General features: G+C 40.9%; 1 protein-coding gene across 1 annotated transcript; it reads left to right on the forward strand.

Annotated features, from left to right (window-relative positions):
* The first annotated feature begins 1,093 nt into the window (after positions 1-1,093).
* Positions 1,094-25,160, forward strand: pkib (protein kinase (cAMP-dependent, catalytic) inhibitor beta). Its single transcript, XM_062409134.1, has 3 exons — positions 1,094-1,369; positions 22,151-22,302; positions 23,276-25,160. Exons 2-3 carry the CDS (start codon positions 22,161-22,163, stop codon positions 23,356-23,358), a joined length of 225 nt encoding a protein of 74 aa, XP_062265118.1. The 5' UTR covers positions 1,094-1,369; positions 22,151-22,160; the 3' UTR covers positions 23,359-25,160.
* Positions 25,161-25,744: the final 584 nt, after the last annotated feature.

Consider the following 25,744-nt stretch of genomic DNA (forward strand, 5'->3'; position numbering starts at 1 on the left):
AACTGCAGCCGTTGATGTGTCATCTCTGGCCCCACACTCTTTAGTCTTCTAGTAAAGTTCTCTTTAGGTAAGAGGAAAAGTTCTTCTCCTTATCACTACGTTTTAGCATTCTGAGTCAAAAGGAAGAACAGAGAATCACGGAATAAGTGCATATTAAGATGCATTTATTTATTAGTCCCAAACACATGCACAGACATGCAAAGGCACCCTCATGCAGGTAGGGAAATTAATCTCTGCTTTTAACCAATCTGGTGCAGGACACACAGAGCAGTGAGCGACCATGTACGGTGCTCGGGGAGCAGATGTTGGGGGAGTAAGGTGCCTTGCTCAGGGGCACTAGACAGGGTAGGGAGAATCCTCTTGGATTTTTGGACAGATCAATCCAGGTTTGTCTTTTGTTGTTTCTCCGTGGAGTCGAACCAGACACGAACCAGAGACCTTCTCTGCCCATAGTCCAAGTTTCTGCCACTAGACCACCGCCTCTCCTTAAGCATGTGTCAGATTTAAAGTACATTGTTTTTTGCAAATGGTTTGTTCATGTTGTTCTATATGAACTTTGTACAATAAGTAGAATTCTTTCTATAGTCTATCGATAAGTAGTTTATGATTATTTATTAAGCAACTAGTGTTTAATTGGTTTATGTTGTGTTTTCTCTGCAAGGTCCCACTCATCATAATTAAAATCATATTTCTTCTTACCTGCACTGTCGTTATTTATTTTTGAATCCATTTATAATGTAGCTATAGTTTTGAATAAATTGTTTTTTAATATATAACTGTCGGCTGTGTTTGATTGTTTCCTTTTCTTTTGCTGTAATTGTTGTATATTTATAAAATTGGTTCTAAATTGTTGTAATTTATGAATATATATTAATGCAACTTGGATGTAATATGTTTATGTTGTGTTTGCTCTCCATATCCTAACACCAATGGTTTGTTTTTCTGCAATGTGCCACTTTCCTTGTGGACAGAATTCAAGTCGTATTATTCCCTCTCCTATCTGTTATTCTTTCTCCAGATCTTTTCTGCTTTTACTTTGAAGACCATGTACCCTCTTTTCCGGCCTCCTCCGGCCTAACACAGTGCGCGGTGTCACTCCTCCCCGTCGCTTAGAGCGGGGCGCGCAACTCGGCGCTCGGCTGTTGGTGTTTCTGTCTGCGCCGCTCCGTCCACTGTGCCGCGGGTCCGGCGCGTCAGCGGTGATGAGGCCGTGTAATGTAACGTGTCGCCGCGCACGGACTCCCTGACACGGTGCTCTTTCTTTTTTCCTTCTCCTCCGCTGATCATGGTGTCTGCTGGCTAGTTCCAACTCCGGACTGCTCGTGTGTTTTTTGTATTCCCCCTCGGCGAAGAGCACTGAGATAATTCGGTGAGTGGTTGCGCACATACACTCGGTCACCTGTTCTGCTCCACAGGTAGAACACCAGACTGCTGCTGCTGCTGCTGCTTCCTCCAACATCCAACTCAAACGGGCGCTGGAGGAGCTGCCGCCGGTTGCAGGAGAATATAGACAGACTCAGGGAAACATGCTGGGGTCGTGATCACTGTACAGGGGATAAACAGAGAAACTAATCCAAATAACAACAGGAGCTGAAACAACGAATGGAGTGATCGACACTAATCACGTCTGCGAGCTCCTTAATACTGAGCAATATTCTAAAGCGACGGTACAGTTCACTTTCCACCTGTCAGCTCCATACAGGCTCCCAGTCCTGTGTGTGCATCAGCTGGATCGGTTTATCTAAATGTGCATAAACTGTGACCTTCAGACTGGCACCGGGATGTGGTGAAATTGCATTGCACGTTTAAATGTTCAAGAAAAACCAGTAACACTAGCAGAAAAGCAAAAGGTTTCCGTTACACTTGAACAGAATGCATTTATTTTGAAAGTTAATTCACATAATGTCAGTTTCTGAGGGCCAAAGCTGAGGGCCATTTTGTTCCTGTATGCAGTGATTTCCTGTGTTGCTAAAAGTAGGGATGATTTAACACTTAAAGGCCACAGTGAGAAGGTAAATATCTAAAACTCAAAAATCTCATAACCTTTAATACTTAAACTCTTTGTGGAATCATGACGAGCAGTCTCACATGTAAGAAACTGCAGCAACAGTATATATTTTTTCCCATTTTACCAAACAAATGCAAGATATACTTCAGTTTAGTTGTTGGTATTTACTCAAATAAAATTTCCAAACGTCTTTTCACATAATTTGTCAGCAAAACTGTTGGGAGTCACCAGTGAAGATCCAAGATGTCATCAGATCTGCTATCATTATGGTTTGGTTGGTTTGGATTGGTTTGGCTTTGGTTCAGTCAGAAAAACACCTTAGTTTGGAGGAATGGACTTTAGTTTGTGTGTGTGTTTGTGTGTGTGTTTGTGTTTGTGTGTGTTTGTGTGTGTTTTAGTCCTTTCATTGTCCTTATCCTTGAGAGAGAATCTAATCACATTTAAGTGTAGTTCCACGTGATTGCAGGTGAATGTGAGGCTGGAAATGTTCTCAAAGAGAAGCACCGATTTTAATATTTGCTTCAGATCCCGTACTTGTATGTGTTCACTCTGTGTTAATTACTCGTGCAGTAGGTGGTATTTGAAAATCCGTCTCATTTCCTCGGCACAGCTGCTGTGGTGTTCCCGTGATCGCCTGTAAATCAGACCGTGTGGGTAAAATACTGGGCTTTGAATTTTCTTTGAATTCTTCTTGAGACTGATGAGTTTAGTATCTGGCCGTCTGGGCTGTGCTCGCTCGCGCTGCTGCTCATGTTAACCTTCAAATGCTTCTTTTGTCTAGAGATGAGAGCATCATTTGAAAAAATGTTGGAAACAGTAAATGTAAAAGCATTAAATAAATGTGTAGTTTAAAGTATTAATTGTTTGTTGCTTAGATGTACAATACCAAAATGTTATGTTATGGATATAAATATATTGTGTATTACCTTAAAGCTTCAGTAAAAGATTAATTTTTGTCTCTCTGTCGTTTTAGAGTAGACACAACACTGACCCAATGTGGCGAACGTTGCCTGTTCATTCTGACAGCATACATGTTGTGACTTTGATGTTCATTTGAAGCCATGCTCCTGGCCACCTGAAGATTACTAGTCCTTCATTCAACTTTCCTTTGATCCTGGTTTGGTCTCAGCCAACCACTGTCTGGCTCTTTGGCTGCTGAATGCTCCAGTAATGCTGCTGTCACACCGGAGAAAGAAATCTGTAACATTTAGCAACATTTTGCTCATGTCTTCAGGGAATAAATGTACAGTTAAAGTTCATTACTGGGTCGCATGACTTCTGAGTCATGGGAATTGAACGGCTCCAGCCTCATTTGGCATTCTCAACTTCTCCAATGCGATGCTGTGACACTATGTCAAGGTGACGGCCGTGTGGTTCATAAACAGCCAGGATCTTTCTTGTTTGCTACAATGAAACATCATGAAGACAGTGAGGTGATGGAGCTTCTCCTGATTCGAGGGGAAGTGGAAAGAAATTGGCAGGTGACAGACAGTGTGTGGGAAACTCAAGATGCTGAGTGAAAGAGACAAGAGACACTGAAATAAAAGGTACAAAATTGAACTTGGTAACATTGTGCCTAGCCTCCATGTTGATATCAAGTGTTTATGAACCCAATTTTCAGGCACATTTATGATGTTGAATGTGACACCAGGAGAGACAATAATGGAAATGTAATAATTTGCCTTTTTTAGTAGGTTCTTATATGGAACTGAATATATGTTCTATATGTGGTTTATAAAGGAAAAAGCTTTACAAGGTTCTCATATTCTCTTTTTGCCATTTGTTGCTAAAGGAAACTTAATAGACCCTTGTTAGAGAAAGAGAAGGGTACTCCAACAGGAAAAAAAGTTTCTGCGTGAGAGCAGGGAGAGGGAACCTTACGGCTCATTTCTGCTCAATGTTTGATACATTTGATACAGTTTCTGAAAGCTTAAAAATCCATGTTTTAAACAGAGACGTAGGATTGGAAATTCTGGGGGACAGTGCAGCTGATGCGCAAGCGAGACAAATATAGGACTCAACGAAGAAATTTCAATCATGGCAGAAGTTTTTGAGGCAAGACTTGTTGGTTACTTAGCCCAGGTACATAGGCCGTCGCCAAGTTTGTTGTTGTCAGAAACTCTCAAGGCTCCAGTGCCCTCTCCTGAATGTATTGCTTAACAACCATGCCAACGTAAAGGATGATTGGAAGTATGTGGTCAGTGATGTTTACATCATGTGGACGTGTCTCTTTTCCTTTTTAAAGGCAGCATAAATTAGCCTTAATGGTAAATAATTCAGGTTGGAAAAGCAAATTTCATAGATCCTAAGGGAAACGCTGATCATTTTGTGATGGGGTATTACTTTTTAAAATGACGTGTTGGCGATGAAAAGTTTATTGTTAATAAAGCTTTAAACTAACCTACAATAAAACATAAATGTATTGTAAGAGGTTTAGAAGAACTGGGCCCCAAATAGCTCTGAGAATAGCAATAACCAAATAAGCTAAAGATGGTGAAAACTATTATATGGAGCAGTGTGTGAGCAGCAGCGTTATATTCTGGACAATACAGTCAGATCATGTTACTTTTAAACTTCCCTTATTAAATTGAGTCTTGGGAAGTGACAGTATCCTCGCTCACACTGTCTGCTGTGTCACCACTGGGTGAATCATCTTGCTTCCTATCATCTGTTCTCCCTACACATCCTGCTCTTTCTTTGGAACAAGGCCTCATGTCACCGTGTGTTAACACAGATGATAGCAGACAGATGACATGGCCCTGCGTGCCCTCCACCCATCCATTCTGATTCTGGAGTCCCAGAGGTGCCAGACGTGTATGGCTGCTCGATCCTCTATGGCTAACGTCCAGAAACACTAAATTGAGCTTTATTTTAAGATTTTACAGGGAACAAAGGGTGCCACTGTACTCAGTAATAAAATCTTCTTAATCTCCAGTGGCCCCAACACTACTGAGCGGCTTATCTTCATCCCTTATCTAACTCATTAAAGAGCCATGACGGTTAGATGAACAAGGTGTATTCAAGTTGAGTTTAATCAGTGTGATTGACTGATATTTATGCGCTGAATCCAAAGAGTTTTGTGTTGGTATTTAAATACAAAACACACTTCTTGCATATCACAGGCATATCTTGCATTAATATCAATGAGATGTTATGGAATTAAACAAAAATCCTGAACTGAACTAAACTAATGTCTCTGTAGTCAGATTTTGAATATACATTACCGTTCAATAGTTTGGGGTCACTTAGAAATGTCCTTATTTTTCAAAGAAAAGCACTGTTTTTTTCAATGAAGATAACATTAAATGAATCAGAAATACACTCTATACATTGGTAATGTGGTAAATTACTATTCTAGGTGGAAACGACTGGCTTTTAATGAAATATCTACATGGGTGTATAGAGGCCCATTTCGAGCAACTATCACTCCAGTGTTCTAATGGTCCATTGTGATTGCTACTCGCCTTAGAAGACTAATGGATGATTAGAAACACTCTTGAAAACCCTTGTGCAGTTATGTTAGCACAGCTGAAAACTGTTTACCTGGTGAGAGAAGCTATAAAACTGGCCTTCCTTTGAGCTAGTTGAGTAGCCGGAGCATCACATTTGTGGGTTCGATTATACTCTCAAAATGGCCAGAAAAAGAGAGCTGTCATGTGAAACTCGCCACTCTATTCTTGTTCTTAGAAAGGAAGGCTATTCCATGCGAGAAATTGCGAAGAAATTTAAAATTTCCTACAGCACAAACAGGCTCTAACCAGAGTAGAAAAAGAAGTGGGAGGCCCCGGTGCACAACTCAGCAAGAAAACAAGTACATTAGTCTCTAGTTTGAGACTCTAATGTTACCTGCTGGAAGAGTGCCTGACGCCACCTGTCAAGCATGGTTGAGGTAATGTGATGGTCTGGGGCTGCTTTGGTGCTGGTAAAGTGGGAGATTTGTACAAGATAAAAGGGATTTTAAATAATGAAGGCTATCACTCCATTTTGCAATGCCATGCCATACCCTGTGGACACGATGATTGGAGCCAATTTCCTCCTACAACAGGACAATGACCCAAAGCATACCTCCAAATTATGCAAGAACTATTTAGGGAAGAAGCAGGAAGCTGGTATGCTGTCTGTTATGGAGTGGCCAGCACAGTTACCAGATCTCAACCCCATTGAGCTGTTGTGGGAGCAGCTTGACCGTGTGGTACGCAAGAAGTGCCCAACAAGCCAATCCAACTTGTGGGAGGTGCTTCAGGAAGGGTGGGGTGACATTTCTACATCAACAAATTAACGGCTAGAATGCCAAAGGTCTGCAATTGCTGCAATTGCTGCAAATGGAGCATTCTTTGCCGAAAGCAAAGTTTGAAGAACAAAATTAATATTTCAAATAAAAATCATTATTTATAACCTTGTCAATGTCTTGACCATATTTTCTATTAACTTTGCAACTCATTTGATAAATAAAAGTGTGAGTTTTCATGGAAAACACAAAATTCTCTCGGTGACCCCAAACTTTTGAATGGCAGTGTAAGCATGAGAGACATAAGAACCAGTCATTTGCATGAATTTGACCTGAAACTGTACCATCTGCTGTTTTTTCCACCGAAAATATCAAATATTCTATTTGTACAGATGTTAGCTGTAAGCTCGAGTTACGCAGATGCATCTTTCAAGTCATCCACCAGGTCTTTGCACTGACCTTCATCTCACTAACTTTGATCCACCTTTGGTCTTAACACAGCTTTCGATAGACAAATATGCAATTTGAAAACATCACAATCGTGTATCAAAGATTGTTAGACACTAAAAGCTAAAAGGATGGCGCTTGATTCAAGTTATTGATTTGTCTTGTTATGCATATCCCTTCTTTTGAGGAATTTTTGACCATCCTCACACATTACTCTATACATTATGTATATTGTACTATATCTGTAAAGGAGAATAGTGCCTATCTAGCTCCACAGATACTCCCTTCTCTCTCTAACCAGTACTGCTGCCTTAGTTCTCCTTTCCCCAGCTTCCGGAAAACTTCCATACCACCTTCTACAGGTCATGGATCAAGAAGGCAAAAAGCCAGACAAAATATCTGCACACTGCCCTAATAGCTTACACTTAATTCAATTTGACAGAGTGTGACAACACACAACTAACCTGTCCAACCTACAGAGCCAAAATAGTGCCGGACAAATTGCCAAAAACTTGGATCGTCTTGAAAGACACTTAGGCTGTTTAAGCCGACTTAACAAAGGCAGCCAATTTAAAGTAGTGTATTTTAAACTGCCTCTACCAACTTCTAATTAACCCTATTTCTTAATGATGCAGGCGATTGGATGTGTTTTTCCACTACCGATTGCTTACAACCCCTCCAAAATAAAACAAAATGGGTGACATTCAATCTGATTATCAGGCCTATACAGCTCCTACTGCTTCCATTTCATATCTCGTGGGGTTCTTGTTATATCAGCTTGTTTTCACACAACATTCAGCATTCAAGAACTGTGGCTTGTTTTGAAATAAGGTATTTGTGGAGTTGTGGAAACTCATCGCTATCAAAGTATAGTCGCTGTAAGTTTTTGCGATGAAAAGTGGGCACATGTTTTGGTTCTTTTTTTCTTTATCACATCAGCTGTAAAATTTCTTATTTAGGTAAGAAAAGTATTCCGCATATTTTAAACAATTTAAGCAATATAATCGCCAGCCAAGGGTTGACAGTCAAATTTCTACCACCCGGCAACCAAATTCAATTGCCATAGATTGGGGGCTTTGCCACTTTGAGGATAAAACAGTAACTTGCCATCCATTATTCCTCTGTATTGACCGGTGACCTATAAAGAGTTTAGTCTGCTCTGGGGCGTCTGTAAAGCCCATTGCCCTTTACTGTCACCCATGGCTGGCTGCCATTTGGCTATGGCTACTTATGTCATGAAACCCGTCAGTCAATTGTTTGCCCATCTGGGTGTGGGATACATATCAAAGGCCAGACATGTTGTGCAGAGATGTAGAGGACAGAGGAATGTAAATGGAACAGAGTGGAACTGCTTCCCCTAAGATGTTGTGTGGAACCGTTCTGACCTCAACTTCTCCATGCCCATTTTTCCTGCAGCCCAGCCCGAAGGGGGGGGGGGGGGCAGCATAACTTAATAGACTTCCCCCAGCATGCCTCCACCTAGCTCAATGGGAAAGGACTGTGGTTCGTCAATGTCATCTCTACTGCTGCCAGCCTGTCCATGCTGATTAGATGGGAAGGGATACAGTATAGGTGAGATGGGAGGGTTCCTCTTCAGAGACAAAGGCTTTATTGTAATTCCCAAGGCGTCCATTTAGTCCACAGATCAGTGACCTTTCCAGTGTATTACACCACACAATAGCATCAGCTGCCTCCTTTTACCCCTTAATTACTGCATGGAATTTCATCTGCCCTAGAAACAGGCACGGCATCTCAAAAAAAACGTTCAGACATCGTCCATCTGAAGGGCTAATCTGGCTGATTGGGGAGTGACTCCACTCCCCAGTGAGAGGGCGAGAGGTGCAAAAGCGGTTTGAATCCCTTTTTGATGGCACTGTCAAGCATGTTTCTTCTCTGAAGCTGCACCGGCCAATTTACACATTGGCGTACTCAAATTGTTTTGTTTTTTTATTACCTCCTCCAAGGAGTGAAGTTGTCACAGTTTTTTTTGTCTGTTAGTTAGTGGCAGTTCACAAAAAAACTACTGGACAGATAACCATTGAACTTGGTGGACAGATGTGGTATTGGCCATGACAGAGCTGATAAAATCTTGGTGCCCCCCCCCCCCCCTTTTTTTTTTTACATGGCAAGAAGGGGCATTGGCCATTGCGGAGTTGTGCCCTCTGTAAGTGCTGTTCTTGTTGGACGTCGATTTGATCTGATTAATAGAAACACTTCTCTGAATGATTGGTAATGTAAGTACTGAGCTTGTTGCCAACACATTGGACATGACAACTTCACAAGATGATAATAGGTGCAATATCACACTGCCATGTAATCCCCCAAAACAATTAACGTATCTTTGAATGCACTTTGCATGAAAACAATGGATGAAATTGATAAAGTAGACTATTGGCAAAAAATCCACTGTGGAAAAGTGATTTTCATTTTATATTTCAAGAAGTTTTTATCTTGGATGTAAGGAATTAGTGAAAGTGACCCCCTTTTTCTCACATCTTTTGTTTGACAAAACAAGAAAGTAATTCGTTGATGAATCCAAAGTGAAAGTAACTAATAGCTGCAATCAATTCATAGATGGGCAGAAGATCAGATGTTGGTGAGTTTTGTTTCCTTTGTTTGTTGCATTTAATATCTGTGTCGTAAAGATTCAGTTTAGATTCATATCTACTTGTGGTTGGAAAAGACACTTCACATGACACTAGAATGTTTTAGGGCAACATCGCAGGTGGCCCTCTTCTTTTTCCCACAATGGATCCAACTGAGGTGGACATGGCATCTGATCAGGGTCATCACCCTGTTGAAATATTTTTGGGACCTAAGTGAGTTTGGACTTTTCGGATGGATAGAAAAGCTGAAGTCCAGAGCGATCTTTATTACTGGTGGAGATGAAATCCTCTTCTCTTGCCTCTTAAATCAACGTAAAACTAGAACTTGACACTTGATGTTGTGTGGCATTGTGTGTGTTGGCTTTGCAGAATTCTCCTTGTGCTGTGTGTGTGTGTTTGAGTGTATTTTCGTCGATGCCCCATTTACCAGGCTTGTTGTCAGAGAGTGCCAGAGGCCCGTGGGTGGTAGCCAGCATGCAGGAGCAGCACGTGCAGCCCCAGCCACCCTGGCCGCATCGCTGTTGACATGATGGTCTAGTTAGGAGAGCACCCGGGGTGGAGAACGGCCTCGGTTACACTCCTCAAAACAACAAGCTTTGTGTTGAAATATTGATGTGACGGCAACACACTGTCCTCCTGGTGTCACATATGTATTTGACATGTGTGACGCATCAGCAGATTTATTCTCTTGACCTTACTGCTGCTAGGGGTGCAGCTGATTTATGGTTTATGAAGGCCAATACTACAAATTATTAATTAAATACCTGCTCAAAGAACCAGTCATAAAACAAATTAATTATTTATCAAAAGGTTTCTGAAAACAATTTTTCTCTCCATTTGCAGCTTCTCCACTGTGTAGATTCGGGCTAAATTCCGTATCTTTTTGTTTTTCGGCTGATGGTCCCTTGACAATGTCAACTTGGCCACTTGGGAAATCTGATGGGTGTCTTTTTCCAAATTATTTACAATAGGAGATAGTTGTCAGATGAATTGGTTATTGAAAGGACTATTACTTATAGTCCAAGGGACGGCTGTTACACAGGCCTCAGTGTTGGGCTTCTGTCGCATTTATCGGAGGCACCAACCAACCGAATCAGGTTTAAACAAACACTCAATCGCAGCCGCTAGCCAATCAAATCACACAAATGTTACCGTGGAAGCAGAGGCAGCTGGTAAACCTTTTGTCTGTTCAGCTGGTTGTGGATTTTATTTTCCATGGACTTCTCTTGAGCATTGCATTGATTGCTAGCATTGCACGTTAGCACGATAGCCAGCTATACTGTGTGTCCCAACCAAAATGTGATTATGGTCGTTATAACGATCACACATGGCATCAAGCATCGGGCACTTATTTTTGATATAATTTATAAGCAGGTATATGGATGTTCATTGGTGATGCACACATCAGATAATACTTTCCTCATGAAGGCTACGCCACAATTAACCTAACAATATGCATATCCTGTCTGCATGTTGATTTTTGATTGACTTATGAGTCAGAGAAAAAGTAGAATTTTGGACTCAAACCCAACGTTTTGTTATCAGCGACCTTTTAAACTCTACCTCACGCTTTTTGCATGATGAAACCAAAGTATCACCGTGTTTATCTTAGGTTGACAACTCACTAGTTGTCTTTACTAGAATTACTTATGTTAAGTGCAGTAAGCTCTCCAAACAAGTGTCATAAATCCTTCTAAAACCAAAGATGGATAGACCTTGAACCCATCATTCTGAAAGTCAGGCCAAAATACCAGTATTATTTAAACACAATCTGGGGTGCACATACCCAGTGAAGATGCTCTGATGCTAATGATAACATCAAAAATAAGAGGCAGATAGAAATCGACATTCACCTCGATATATGTTGAAAGAAAAAATGCTTCTTATTTAAATAACCATTTAAATAACAACCATTCTAAAGTTGTGATCGAACCAAACAGGGGAACGTGGGAAACTGACGCCACATCCACACTACACTGTACTACAAAACCGATCTCTGTAAAAGTTTTTATCCAGCATCGATTCTGGTCTGAAAACGCATGTCACATGACCACTGGTACACAGGGCATGTGAGTGTTCACGGGAATCAGATTTCCTAAATATTAGCGTGTGTTCGACACATGACAGCAGCTGTTAGACAACAAGACAACACGTTCAGCAACGCTTGTAATTGATTATCCATGTTGGCTTCTACACTGCTAGCCGAGGCTTATGCCAGTTGTTTGTGGATGAAGCCTGAGACATAGAACCTGTTGTTACCTTCACTCAGTCTAAAAAAGACTCACAGTAGGGTTACAAGACCAACAGCAACAGTGGTGTCACGTGTGCACCCACCAAAAATATGAAGTTCTTGTTGGGTTAGAACAATGTGATTATCTCATGTTTGACCGCTCTAATGGATGGAAGTGGAGTGCCACTTGTGTGAGGTCAATATTTGTATTAATCAGTGCTGAATTAGAACTGGAGGCCTCTGTCAGCGTGGCCTGCCAGCCATTCTTTACAGCTCTCTGTCAAATGTGATAATTGTTTTTAATAGCTGAGTGCTTTGTTGTTGTGATTGACCCTTTTGGAAAGCTGCTCAAACCATCTCATATTTGGCAGTGGGGAGACCACTTTGTTGGCAGAAAGGGCAGTTTGCTTATGGATGCTATTTGAAGGACCAATTTAGCGTTGTAAACAGTTGAGCTGAATAAATGAAAGCAACTGAGTGCTTAACTTACTTTCTGGTGTCGTAAGAGGTTCCTGAGACTAATAACAATGATTATGTTCCGCAGATTGAGACTCTAAAATGTTTCTGAAATGTGTTAGTGTACATTGTTAAACATCGTTTACTTTACACTAATGTGGCAAATTTAGCAATCAACATTTTCATATTACTATCATGTCAAAAGTAGGGCTCTTGTTTGTAGCAATGGTGTATCCATTGTAGCTAGCTAATTAATGCCAATTCTGTAAGCCTAATTCTCTGCTGAGCGTGTTCACAACTACAAAACATCCTCAGCAGGATTCAGGCAATGCTGGTGTAGCAGGATGTAAAGTATTAATTACACTGTGGTGAGTACATCATTTAGTTTACAGCTTGTCCTGAGGTTCTCCGGAGTTCAGTGCAGCTATAGAAGACGCAACAAAGATGTCAACGTGGAAAGACAAGATTCTAGCATTTTGAACATGAGGGCCAACACCATTTTCTAACATGACATAACCTCCCCGAACAAATGTCTTCTATATTAGCCTTATGGTAATAATGTTAAGATGTGAGGCGTTCCTTGGCTTTGGAATTAACACAGTAAGGAAGGCATGCTATCATTTGCAGCTGATATTAGAGTAAAGTCTGTGTTACCCTTCAGCTCTTGTACTTTTGTTTTTGGAAAGGTTGAATATGGCCACCCTACAAACTCCTGCCATAGTGATCTGCTTGAAAGTTTGCCTTGAGTATCAGTTGCTGCATAACGATTGGACAGTTGGTGATTGGATGAAGGGTTTTAGCAAAAAATAAACTGAATGATCCCCCCCCAGAATTCAGTTATTATTTGGATGGAACACCTCTGCATCAGAATTCGAACCACCACAGGTCACATCAATCAGATTCTTTGTGAAAAGGTTGATATTAACAGATGGAATTTTGATAAAAGAATTGTAAAATCCCTTCATTTTCAAGGCATTTCAGCTTGTACTGTACACGCACAGAGCTTTCTCACTAGACAAGATTTCCCTCAAGTCCCCCACCACACCCCACCCAGCAAATTATCTACAAAGCTGAAGCCTTGCGCTGGTTTGTTCTTGTCTGTGTGAACTGGCTCCTGAAACATGAAATCAAGGCAGCCATAGTGAGAGAAAGATCTGCGCGGATCAGCGGAGAAGGCAGAAAGATCTGCCCGGGATGTTTGTGAGAACTGAGGGGACGCTGTGATCCGGCCTTCTCATTAGATCAGTCTCACCTCTCAGATTCTCTCTCTCTCACTCTCTACTGCTGCTGCTCAGGAGGAAAAATACGTCCCTTTCAAAATATCAAGCGCTGATGTCAGAGCTGTGCTTCATGTTCCATGTTTTGTGCATTGCCCTCCTGTGCACATGTTAAAGTGAATATGATGGGTGAAGCCTGTTTAACTCTTTCGCAGATGTATTTTTATTTACATATACAGTGATAGTATTGCCCCTGCATACATGTTATCTCATGCATTTTCTATTCTTCTATTTAATCCATTTTAACTATATCTCACATCCCACATTGTCTACCGTTTCTATTGTGCTCCTGTAAAATTGTCATCGCAGCGCAGGCTCCAACAACTTCATGTTAAGCTCAAATCAAGATGTCAGCATTACATCATTTTGTCCATGAGAAGAGAAAAAACCCAAAGCAGCTTAAAGATAGTCTGTGTCTTCTCCGGCTCCCCTCCTCCACTATACAGCTGCCTTCATAACAATGGTGCGGTTTCCATGGCAGCTAGAGCACGTTAAGCTTTAGGATAACAGTGAAAAAAGTGGGGAGAAGGACGGGGAATAATCACAGGGTATGAGCGACTAAAAATAGCAAGGGACTTAATCCCAGGCATTATTTATTCATCCAAAACTTCTCTTGTCTGTGCCGACTGTGTAAACATAATTTCTTCTGCAGCGACTTGTCGGGCGGGCAGACAGTTTTCTGACCTAAACCCCCATAGCCTTCATCTGTCTGACTAATACTATAGGAGAGGGGAGGGATACAGCCGCAGCATTAAGACTACACACGCTGGATGGATGCACAGGGTTTGGATTTGCAGTGGCGAGGCTGTCTGGTGAGGAATATGTTATCATTCCTTGTTGTTAGTGAAAGCATGAGTGTAATTAACGAGACAGATGAACAGAGTGAAATGATCACTATAAAAAGAAGGTGTAATTAAAAGGATGTCACAAATCAGCAGATAATGTGATGATGCTTGATTGAATCACTGCCGGTTCATGTTTTACATGCACTGATCGTATTATATATATATATATATATAGTGAAGCTGTGGTCTGTGCAGTGACTGTGGCTGCCTCCCTGTGTGTTGAGACTGATGAGAAGCAGAATAGAGGTCAGCCTCAGGCAGCCGGGACGACCAGGCTGCTTGGCTCAGGGAGCTGATCGCTGTCATTGTCTCGTGTTAGGAGAGAAGTCATCTTTAGTGGATTTGTCTTTTTAAATAACAGTGCCAGTTTTTGGTATGATATTTTACTTTAAAAAAGTGAATGATTTGCACCATACGTAACTGCATAGCTTCATATTTCTTTGCATCATATTGCAATAAATAGCTGTGATGGCAAAAACAGAAAAGCTTCTTCTATAACAAGGATCACACAAAACATGAGAAGAAGTCCAAAGTTCCAAAGTGTACTTGCCCAACAAGGAAGGGCTACTTTCTGTTATACAATAGGTACGTGAAACCGGCTGTCTTGTGAATGTTATTGTTCACATTATTGCTTTACTATGCAGGATTCCAGTAGAGGCCACACCTTAAGAACTAAAGATTTTAGATCACTCTGCTCCATGATCTCTGAGTCAGACCAATCTTGCTATCACTTGTGGGTTCGCGTGCAGTAATCATAAACAAAGATGGCGACACTCGAGAAAATTTCATTTTAGCTAATGTTTAGATTAAGACGGAAAAAGGGATGATCACACATTCATAGGTGTTACGTCAGATCCCTAAATCAGAAACGTTGGGAAAACTGCACATGTACTTCTCTTCTTCTGCTAATGCAGCTCTGTCATTTCTGTTGCTGATGATGTGCATAATGACCCTGTCAAGGACTCGCTACTGCCCCTACCTTTATGTTGGTATTACATCTTGTGTGTGCCTCACATTAATTTCTGAGGTAAAGACACAGGGTATTCAAGGAGGTAATGGCATGGCTCAGGAGGTAAAGCAGGTCATACAGTAACCAGCAGGAACATTAGCAGGAAATTAACGCATTAATCGCAGAGGCCTCAGTGATGCAGTTGATCACCCTGACAAGTAGGAGGGAGTCCATGTGGTCAGATTTGCTTAAGAGACACAGTCATACGCTTTAGGAAAAGAAAAGTTTCCTAAAGTTCCCTTTTATGCAGATGTTTTCCCAAGGTTAAGAATGAACTTCCATTGTCAGAGTTACTTTATTCCATGGTTACCAGTTCCTTTAAGCAGGACAACCAAGGCTCACTGGTTTCCCTGCCCAAAGCTTGTTCAATTTGGAAATTTGGAGTCTGACAATTGAAAGAATAAATAATACATGCAAGGAATGGATATTTTCAGTATTTCACAGACATAGCTCTTTTTAGTGATGAAAGGATATTGCACGGGCTGATAGAGATGACATTTAAGACATATGTTGAGCATAATGGCAGATTTATGGTCTGACACAGTTTCAGACAGAGCCTGGGATTTTAACTTCCACTGCTATTTTCAATGAACTGCAGTCTTTGGCTTTGTCTTTGTAAAAAAGTAATTTTTGAGACATGAGAATCAAACATCAGAGTTTTCTGACCCATTTTGAGAGCGGTTTTCCCGATGCTTTGTCCTGATTTAATGAGAAACACATTACTGTTTCCAAGTGTTTGCAATCACTCGAGGAGATGAGAATGAATAAAACATGCTACATTTCTTCTGACATAACTACTGACTGTAATGGACATGACATTTCAAACATCGTTGTTTAGACATTATTGTTCTGCATGTGAATCCTTAAAAGCTTATTTTATGCAACTTAATGGATCACCACTTGTCAAAAACTGAGTTTTGATAGAATTAAGCGATAAGTCAAAAAAGTTATATCGAGATAGAATTTAACAGGTTGAAATTTGCCGAAACCCTTCTGGGGTATATCAGTTATGTGTTTTACCTCCTCACTAGCTTGAACAATGCATTTAGTGTAATATCGATATGTTATGGACTTTATCTATTATGCTGTTGATGAAAATTTGGGGTTATTCCAGTGAGGGGACCAGTATGTTCTGTTCAGATACCAGTGTTTTTTGTTCAACTCAGTTTCATAAACACATAAAATGACCTTATGTATTAAAAAAAAAGGGTATTTTATAGTGTCAAATTCAGTGAGAGCTATTAAAGACTGCAGTATCCTCACCTTCACCGGGCATTTTAGCATCTTTGGGGTCATTTCTGTGGTCTTGTAGAAAATAGAGAAGGCTCTCATAAGCCATGTGTAATACCTGCCCAGACATAGTAGTTGTAGCTGGTGGATGCAGTGCTGCATTTAGCTGTTAAAGAGCAAGATATCATTGTCAACAGTGGGTGGACACAGAAGGAGAGGTTAAAGACTGTGGATGCTGGACCTCCATTCATCAGATGGACACAAACATGAACCCAGATGATTTACTATGATTGCTTCATGTCATGCTGCAGGTGAAAATAGGAAACTGCTTGCTAACTGCGGAGCCGAGGACTGATAATGTGTCAGTGTCGTACTGGTTCAATCAAAAGTATAAATAAATTGTTTTGTTACACTGAATCCTTTTAGGCAATAAGGTGCATTTTTGCCAATTTACAATATATCTCGGCAAAGTTAGAATGACCACCATCAAACCAGTTCTAAAATTGGAAATTTACTGACTTGAAGAGAGGACCTTGTGTTCACAAGTCCACATGAGCTTGATACGGTCCTTGCAATGTAAATATCCTCATCCACTAGGGCTGTCAGCTCCTCCAGAAATGAAGTTCAAACGAATTTGACATTACACACCTTTTGTCAGAATATATTCAAAACCCCAACCCGTGCAAGCTTGAACACATGACCTTCAGCGTTTCCCACAGAATGTATTCAATTTATAGTGGTGACGGGTTGCACACGCATGAAGGTCACTCTCACATATAACAGATACCGCTACACAGACTAAAGCCTGAATGAGTGAGAGAAAGAATTACATTTAATGCCCCAACTGCAGCTGAAACTATGAGGGCTGACTGTCTGCGTGAACGGTTAAAACTTTATGGACCATAGTGCAAGCAACATTACTGGCCTATTTTACTGGTAGCTCAAGAGAATGTGCAATAGGTCAAGTTGAAAGTGCGTGCCCTCCGCAGAATCAGGAGACAAACTAAGTCTGACGTCCTAGACTGTGCATTTTGAAAAAAAACAGGTCAATACAGTTTGACTTGGAACGAATGTTCGCATTTAGAAATTACAGCCCTATCATCAAACCATGTCCATAAGGGTATGCACGGACGGCTATGTGCATTAGCAAGTTTAGCCAAAAATGTGTTACTCTGCTCACTGTACGCGTCAACCGCGCATTCTCCAGCTATAACCACTCTACCCACTGAAATGTGGGATCAGAGAGGCATGCGAAGAACACCAAACCAACACAGAGCCTCGGTTTAGAATGAAAGGACTGGTGGGCATGTGCGACTGGAGTATAGAAAGTATGTCTAACCTTTAACAGTGAAAGGTCTCCAGTCATGTTTTACAAGATGTGCAGCTTTTGACTGATCCATGGGACTATTTATTTTCCAGGCTCTTGAGAAAAGTCTGGTTTTGACATTTTCTACACTACAGAAGAAGCATTATGTCTGTTTTTTGGTTGCCAAGATATCGAGCACTCAGCATTGCTTTTACTTTTTTCTTCACATTCTCTCTGTTGCTCTGTCCGTGGTGCTGAAAACCTCCATTCACTGTCAGTGACGAGCTGTCTAGCTCAGGGTCGCTGTATTTCCATTTAGAATAGCTGACAATCTCTTGAAAAGCCAGCGAAGCCTTCTCGTGAATAGAGCCGCTGGTGTTCAGAGCACTGTGCCCTTTGATTAGAGACAATATCCTGTGCCTGTTGTGGGCAGAATTACCTTCAACACTGACTGTGAGGGGCTGCTTGAGTTCAGCAATTCAACATGTCTGCTCCGTTAAACACTCAGAAGAAGATTGAAAGGGCTTTTTTTTCGTTTGCACATGTCCAACTGGCAAAATATCAGAGGCTAATTTTAGCTGCATGATATTTACACAATAGCCCTGCAAGACTGATGACACTTCAAGTACATGCAGTATAATTTGCTGCAAAATTATAGAGGTCGCTCTGCTTAGAAATAGCCCAGGTAGCAATTTGCAGCATTAATGAGCACTTATTTAATGGCAGACCTATCACATGTTTGAAAGAAAACAGAGAGATGGTCTTTTTGTATTTATTTTTAGTCAGCATCTCTGTAAACAACCCTTGAGCTCTTGGCAGTCCTTCCATCAAAAGACTTTTATAACCCGACCTTGTTGTGTAACACACCTGCAGCTTGTTCCTGTGTGTGACTGAACTGGCGCGGACATCATTGGAACTAGGTCAATTTTCTTGACAAGATAATCCTAAACTGTTGTTGGGTAAGCAGCTAAAATAAAACTGTTCAGATGACGGGTCACTGCCAGTTCAATGGTTGTTGCAACGGCTTAATGAAAGTTACCAACCAGAGGTTCTAATTAGGACAAGACTATCTGTGGTTTTCTAGGGCCGCTATTGACACCTATGTCTCTGGTTTGAAACCACTGAAAGCTGGTCTTTTACACTGATGTTAAGTCGTTAATATTTACTTTGAAAATCTCTAGTCTGCTGCCACTGCAGGTTATCCATGCAGACTAAAACCCTGAAGCTGCTGAGAAAAATCCTCTCACAACAAACTGAAACCGACACATCAGCAGTGAGGGATTTTTGGCCAGTATGTGGTATAAATAAAAAGGTCAATATAGAGCTGACACTATAGCAAGTCAATATATCAACCACTACAGTTCAATCATCCAGATTAACAGTAAAATCCCAGCTTTTCTTTGATAATCAGCTGTTCAGCTTGACAAACCTGTCACACAGCTGAAGCAAGGAGAGACCAGAGTGTGAATGTGAAGCCTATAGAAAAGTATGGTCTGGATTCCTTCTTTTTTTTGTTCCCAGTTCTTGGTGAAGGTTCCTGGGGTGGAAACTAACTTCAGAATGCTGTATCTTTACATTAAGACTTTAATCCAAAGCAATTACATCAATGTACTTTATATGTAACATGACCAACAAGTGTTTTTATAATTGAGAGCAGAGAATTTTTTGCAGATGCTCTGCGTCCTGTCAACAACCCTGAATTGATAAAGGAAACCCATTTATGAAACACACATACACAAACACATATATGTTATAAAAAACAACTTGAGATTTTAAATCAAATCGCCAGGCAGTCAGTGTAAACAAAACACATCTGATTGTACATGGGGATATGTAACTTCAACACAAATATCTTTGGGGTTTGTTTATTCGGATCAGACGTTTTTGTGAATCCAGGTGATGTGCCGATAAATGGGTTCGGAGATTTGTGACATTTCCACAGTATTTACAATCTCAGGATTTCATGAATCAATATTGCCTCATTCTAATTGGATGACTTGGATTCATATTTGTATCTATAATTAATATCTTTATATTAACAAATGTAAAATACAGACAACTATACATCCATCCATCCGTTATATAAATCCACTATACCGCCGGGTCGCAGGGTGGGAGATGGTGGGGGGTTGAATCAGGTACAATCTTGCTGTGACGTGACAGCAACATATTTAAATAAATTAAATATCAATTAATCTAACTAATTAAAATAGACAATTAGCTATAAAACTTACCCATATACCTAAGTGTATATACAAAGACTGTCTATGGTCCTAGTTATATTACTGTGAGGGAGTTCAATAGGACACCAGAGTAAAAAATGTTACATCAATAAATCATTAATGCATTAATTATTTGTATCTCACTCTATGTTTATCCTGTTCAGTGTGTATGTGTGTGTGTATGTGTGTGTGTGTGACTATGTGTGTGTGTGTGTGTGACATTTATTGTAATTGCAAGCAGCACAATTAAATTGATAATGATATATTTGGTTCAAAATGCTGGCCCTTTACAAATTAAACCAGGCAGATACTGTTATTTCACTGAACTGACATTGTCCTACTCGTACCATCACTCCTGCCTCTGTGTGCCGAGTCACTGGTTTCACTGTCAACATGCAATTGTGTCAAAGTGCTGAAGGACATTATGCTTGTGCTATTATTGTGGGAAATGGACCACAGTGAATGACTGTGGCTCATATCAGCTCCATGTCTGAGCTACAATAGCGCTTGAGGCTAACAGATGGCCAACCTGTGGCCCTTTTACTGCTAGATCTACATTACGTGCATCGTCAGGATTGTGTATGCACGTGTGAGTGCATGTTTGTGTGTGTGTTGGGTTTTCGAGCTGCATTAACCTCGGGTGTCATTCCTTTGTTGTGAGAGGGCGATGGGAGATGGGATTTTGCTCCACAGAATGGCCTCGTTATTTAAAGCAAAGCAACACAACAAAAGAGGGAGACTGGGAAGAGCATGTGAGATAGTGAAAGGATGGATTCAAGTCATATGTTTACCTGCCAGTGGTGCGTTTTCTGTATTGTTGCCATAGCAACAGCGGCTCACTCTTTGTGTGCGTGTGTGTGTGTGTGTGTGTAACTCAGCCGGTCACCAGCGTTGCCATGAGCCCAGACAGACACATCCTCCGCTTCAATAATAATAAATCTCTTATTTGACGTTCAAATTCTGTTTTCTGAGATTCGTCCAGAGAAAGACATCAGTGCTGCTTTCAGCCTCTGTATCACTGATACTGAGATCAATGATTCAATCCAAACTAATCACATTAATCATGTCCACCAGGGCCCAACAGTCCCTTTATAACTACACATTCAAATTCACTAGATCTGCAAAATAATCTCTCGTTAGAGAAAGAAAAATCCTGGATCCACCCTCTGATCCAGATCCACATCAAAATGTAATGGATTCTCCCTGACCCCTACCACATCCTTCCACCAAATGCTGTGATAATCCACCCAGAAGTTTTTTTGTAATCCTGCTAATTAACAGAACGAAAGATGTGAACCAAATTTTATGTGAAATTTATGTGAAATGAAAATCAAAACATTCAAATGATCACTCCTACAGACCGATCCTTTCTTTTTTCCTATCTGTCTTTCTTTCCTGTCATGATTAAGATTAAGTTGCATTTATTTGTCCCAAACACATGCACAGACATGCAACGGCACACTCATGCAGGTAGGGAAATGTAACCTCTGCTTTTAACCCATCTGGTGCAGGACACACAGAGCAGTGAGCAGCCATGTACGGCGCACAGGGAGCAGATGTTGGGGGAGTAAGGTGCCTTGCTCAGGGGCACTAGACAGGGTAGGGAGAATACTCTTGGATTTTTGGACAGATCAATCTAGGTTCGTCTTTTGTTGTTTCTCCGTGGAGTCAAACCAGAGACGAACCAGAGACCTTCTCTGCCCTTAGTCCAAGTTTCTGCCACTAGTCCACCGCCTCTCCACCATCATGTTTCCAGCCGTCATAGGTCTACAAGACACTAAAAAAAACAAGTGCGTTACCAGAATCACAGCAAAAGAACCGATGCAACTTCACACACGTCAGAATGTCACAGCTATCAAATTAAGAAAAACACATTCCTGTGCTGCTGTTATCATTTAACACAAACAAATTGAGTCCTACTGCCGACAGTTTACGGAAAAGTCTGTGTCTAAGGTGAAGATAAAATAGAGAATGGATTTCAAAACTGACGCTTTATATTTTCTTCTGGAATTGAATTAAACATACAGACACAATTTTGATTGATTATTTATTTAAGCCTCGGAAAATACATTGACCCTCATTCCCAATGGTGCCGGGGGTACAATGAAGAGTTAATACATTGAAAGAAAAATTAATAAATAAGAATGAAATAAATATACGTTGAATATATATATATATATATATATTCAACATATTGAATATATATATATATTGAATATATATATATACATATTCAACGTCATAAAATATTAACACTGTGCATTCTTTTGTCTTTCTATTATACAGGTGTCCTGAGATGACGGAAGTAGAGCCGAAGTTGGACTTTGCCTCCTCGGGACGCTCGGGGAGGAGAAACGCGCTGCCTGACATCCTGGGCTCTCCAGCAGGCGTAAACCCTGGAGACCTGCCTCTTAAACTAGCTGAGATGTCCCTAAAAGGTAAAGTTGACTATTTGTACTTTTTATTACATTTTAATATTAGTATATTGTATAGGCACAAGACAAATAAAACTGGGATCAGTATTAGGATGCCATTTTTTCACAGTTTCAGTTTTTCAGACATAACAAACACGAAGAATAGCACCTGATGTCCGCAGCAGATTGAAGACATAAGCTCCTGCTTGCTGTGGCTCTGACACTGTATGTGTCAGAGTCTCTGTCTGAGTCTGACTCCTCACTCCTCTGACCTGCACTCACTTTACACTTAGATATTAGGACACGTACAGGACTGATGTTTACTTTGTGTATGTTTGATTCTCTAGAGTTTATGAGACACATATTTAAACCTGCTACACAACGTGTCCTTGTCCTTGTCACCAGTTGTTGTGTGTGTGTGGGTTACTCTAAATACAGTTTATACTAGAAACTTTAGTAGCATAAAAAACATGCACATTGTGGCATAGTTACCTTTGTTGTTGCCTGCTTCTTGTGATAAACCCTGTGAATACTAAAGAAGAGCATTGTCTTATGTGTGAGGTATTAAAATAAATTGGTAAGTAAGTCAGAGCTGTTCTACTATATTTAACTTTTTGTTTAAACATATTTTTCTATAATTAATTATGAGAGGTAGCCTTTTTATCACTTGAAGCCCTGCACAATAATTGGGAGTCATCTTCACGAGTTTGAAAGTAATTCCAATTTGGCTACTTTTTTAACATCTTGCTATTATAGTCAAAACTCACAAGCCAGTCACAATATATTCATTGCTCAATAACAAGCTATATTTGCCATGATTATAAACACAACAGAAGCTGTAAAATGACTCATGACCCCAAAATGTCAGCAGCTGGCGATGTATTAACCATGAAGTCATGAGTATTGATCAACCAAAGCTTTAGAAAGTTCCTTTGCCCTTGAAAATAACAGCGACATACTGTGTTTGTTATTGTCTCTTGTGGGCTTTTGTGTGCAGATGGTCCGGGAGGGGCCCAGTCGCCCACAGCGGAGGAGCCTCCAGCGCCGCCGGAGGGCTCAGAGGGGAAAGAGGGATCGTAGAGACTGGTTTATTTACCTCCCTGGAGACCTGCAGAGATCCCCTGAGGGATGGGATGAGGAGCGAGATGGAGGGGAGTGACCTGTGGGCGAAGGCTTGACGGTCTGTGTAGAGTCAGTCTGTCTGCAGAGCAGCTGAGCCACGGAGGGAGAGCGACGAACCGAATCCCCGCTGACTGAGGCCAGGAGCGTGGGACTCATTCGGACCATCTGAACACAGTCAGACGTTACCTAGTTATGAACCACTGAGTTTGTTTGTGTGTGTGCGTGTGTCTGTAGGTCATACACCCACTGTGGACACTAAACTGAGGATCACAAGGACCGTGACAGATTGTTCACAACTATTTTTGTATGATTAAATTAAAACTAAAGAAAAAGGAATTCCTAAGTCAAACTAGAAGATGTACGATTTCCTGCTGATTTGTGTTTTGTCGTGATGTGTGTCATATAATGCTGACAGGAAGGGGTTTGACAGCAGCCTGCTCTGCCTCAGACCTTTTCAAGATGCAACTAGTAGATTTGAGAAAACTGGGAAACTACTTTTTGTTTACACTAAATGTGTATTATCCACAAAACATTTTCAAATCGAAGGTCGTTGTAGGGTTTATCTGCATTGTTAATGTACAGTTTCTAACCCCTCCTACCCAGACTGTTTTGAACCGAGCAACAACGACCTGGGATTTGATTATCTTTGTAGGTGTCCATGTGGTGTGAGGTGATAATATGAAATAGCATATCTTGAGACATTCCTGTAGAGAATAGTTTCCCACTGCCAACAAGGTACACACCGTTTCATTATTGTACCGGAAAAAGTCTGCGATGTCCTTTTAGGCTGCTTTTTAAAGTCTCTTCATTTTCCAAACCTCTGAAAATGTGTCTAGCGGCAGTTAATAGCCAAGAAGGTTGTGTTCTCTCGTTGTGAAGTACCATTATTAACTCTTCTGGGCTACTGATATTTCCTCAGTTTTAATAGGGGGTATCACTGCGTAAAATATAAAAGAAGAAAAAAACAAAAACATTTGTAAGATTCTGCAAACCTGCACTTGCAGATCCTACAATCTCGTCAGGAGAAGCGCTCAGTTTTTGCGTAAACTTCTGCAGGGCTTTCATTTTCTGTCTGCGTGAGGCTCCACACGTGCTTCACATGGTGTCAACAGCATATGCCCGCTGCCTGGGCACGGGAGCGAGCATCAAGCAACACCAGCGCAATGTGTTCCGAGCGATGAAAACGGCAGCACACTTGCCTTCTGCCTCACCGGACTGTGTTCACACTCATCAACACATGAGCTGAGCTGTGAACAAGGACGCAAGACGGAGAGAACGCGGAAAAAAACAGCGAGAGGCCACAGTTTGTCAGCCATCGACCCTCTGCTGCTGCTTCTGCTGTATATTTACCGTGTTGTAGTATAATCCCTGTGTCATACATGCTACCTGTATGATAACCAGACTTTATTCACATACTGTACCCGCAAAGAAACAATGTTCTGTAACTGTTTGTATTTGAGGAATTCCTGCCGATGGCTGTGTCTTTGTGTGGATGTGTTTCACTAATGCAACAAATGCAACAGCCTGGTGTGCTGCTGCTGTCCGAACTGTTTTAGATGCTGTTCACTGCTAAAGCTGACGAGAATGTGTCCGTGGTCTGTCTCAATGCCATCAACAATTTTTGATGATGGATCCGAGGTGTAACTTCTTAGTGTCCTGATCTCCACCTGGTGCGTTTATTTTTCTTAGCTGGACTGAATCCCTTTGTGTTGATTCTATCTGCTGGTGAAAATTGCCATATTAAACCCAAATGATTTACATATACAACTGTTTAAAGAATGTTTTATTTCTGGTCTCCTGGTGCTTTGCCTATGCGTCTTGGTGGAAATATGATCAATATTTAAATGATAACTGTATGATGTACTATCAGTGTTAAGCTGTAATAGACTATAAAGATGGACGACCTGTCTTCACTTCCTCCCACGATCCAGAATTGAAGCTGCTCTGGATAAGAACGTTGCCATCTTGCACATTTGAAACCACAGCCTGTGCCGTAGGGATCAGGAAATGGAGCCACAGTATCAAGGTCCTGTCAAAACACAAGCTTGACCAATCTCGAATCAATCTTAGATGTCAATCATGATAGTTCACCCCGTTTAGCACTTGAATATACAACAGTGTGATAAGAACTATCTGAAATTACAGAAACCATCTTTCAGATGGGGGTTGCCAAGACGCCCTTTTGTGGAGCATTCATGTTGTCTATCTTTGTTCACAGTCTGGTAAAGACTGAGAAACAGCTCAAGTGTTGGATGGATTGCCATTAAATAATTTAATGATTAGACAGATTTCAGTGATAATCCACTTACTTTAATATAAACCTTTAAACTATCCATTACTTTAG

This window comes from Platichthys flesus, chromosome 17 (genome assembly GCF_949316205.1).
Source record: "Platichthys flesus chromosome 17, fPlaFle2.1, whole genome shotgun sequence".
NCBI lineage: Eukaryota > Metazoa > Chordata > Actinopteri > Pleuronectiformes > Pleuronectidae > Platichthys > Platichthys flesus.

Excerpts from the sequence above, each read along its gene's own strand:
- pkib (XM_062409134.1), top strand. The coding sequence starts at position 22,161 with ATGACGGAAGTAGAGCCGAAGTTGGACTTTGCCTCCTCGGGACGCTCG. Across the intron at positions 22,303-23,275 it reads AGCTGAGATGTCCCTAAAAG|ATGGTCCGGGAGGGGCCCAG; the intron begins GTAAAGTTGACT and ends TTTTGTGTGCAG.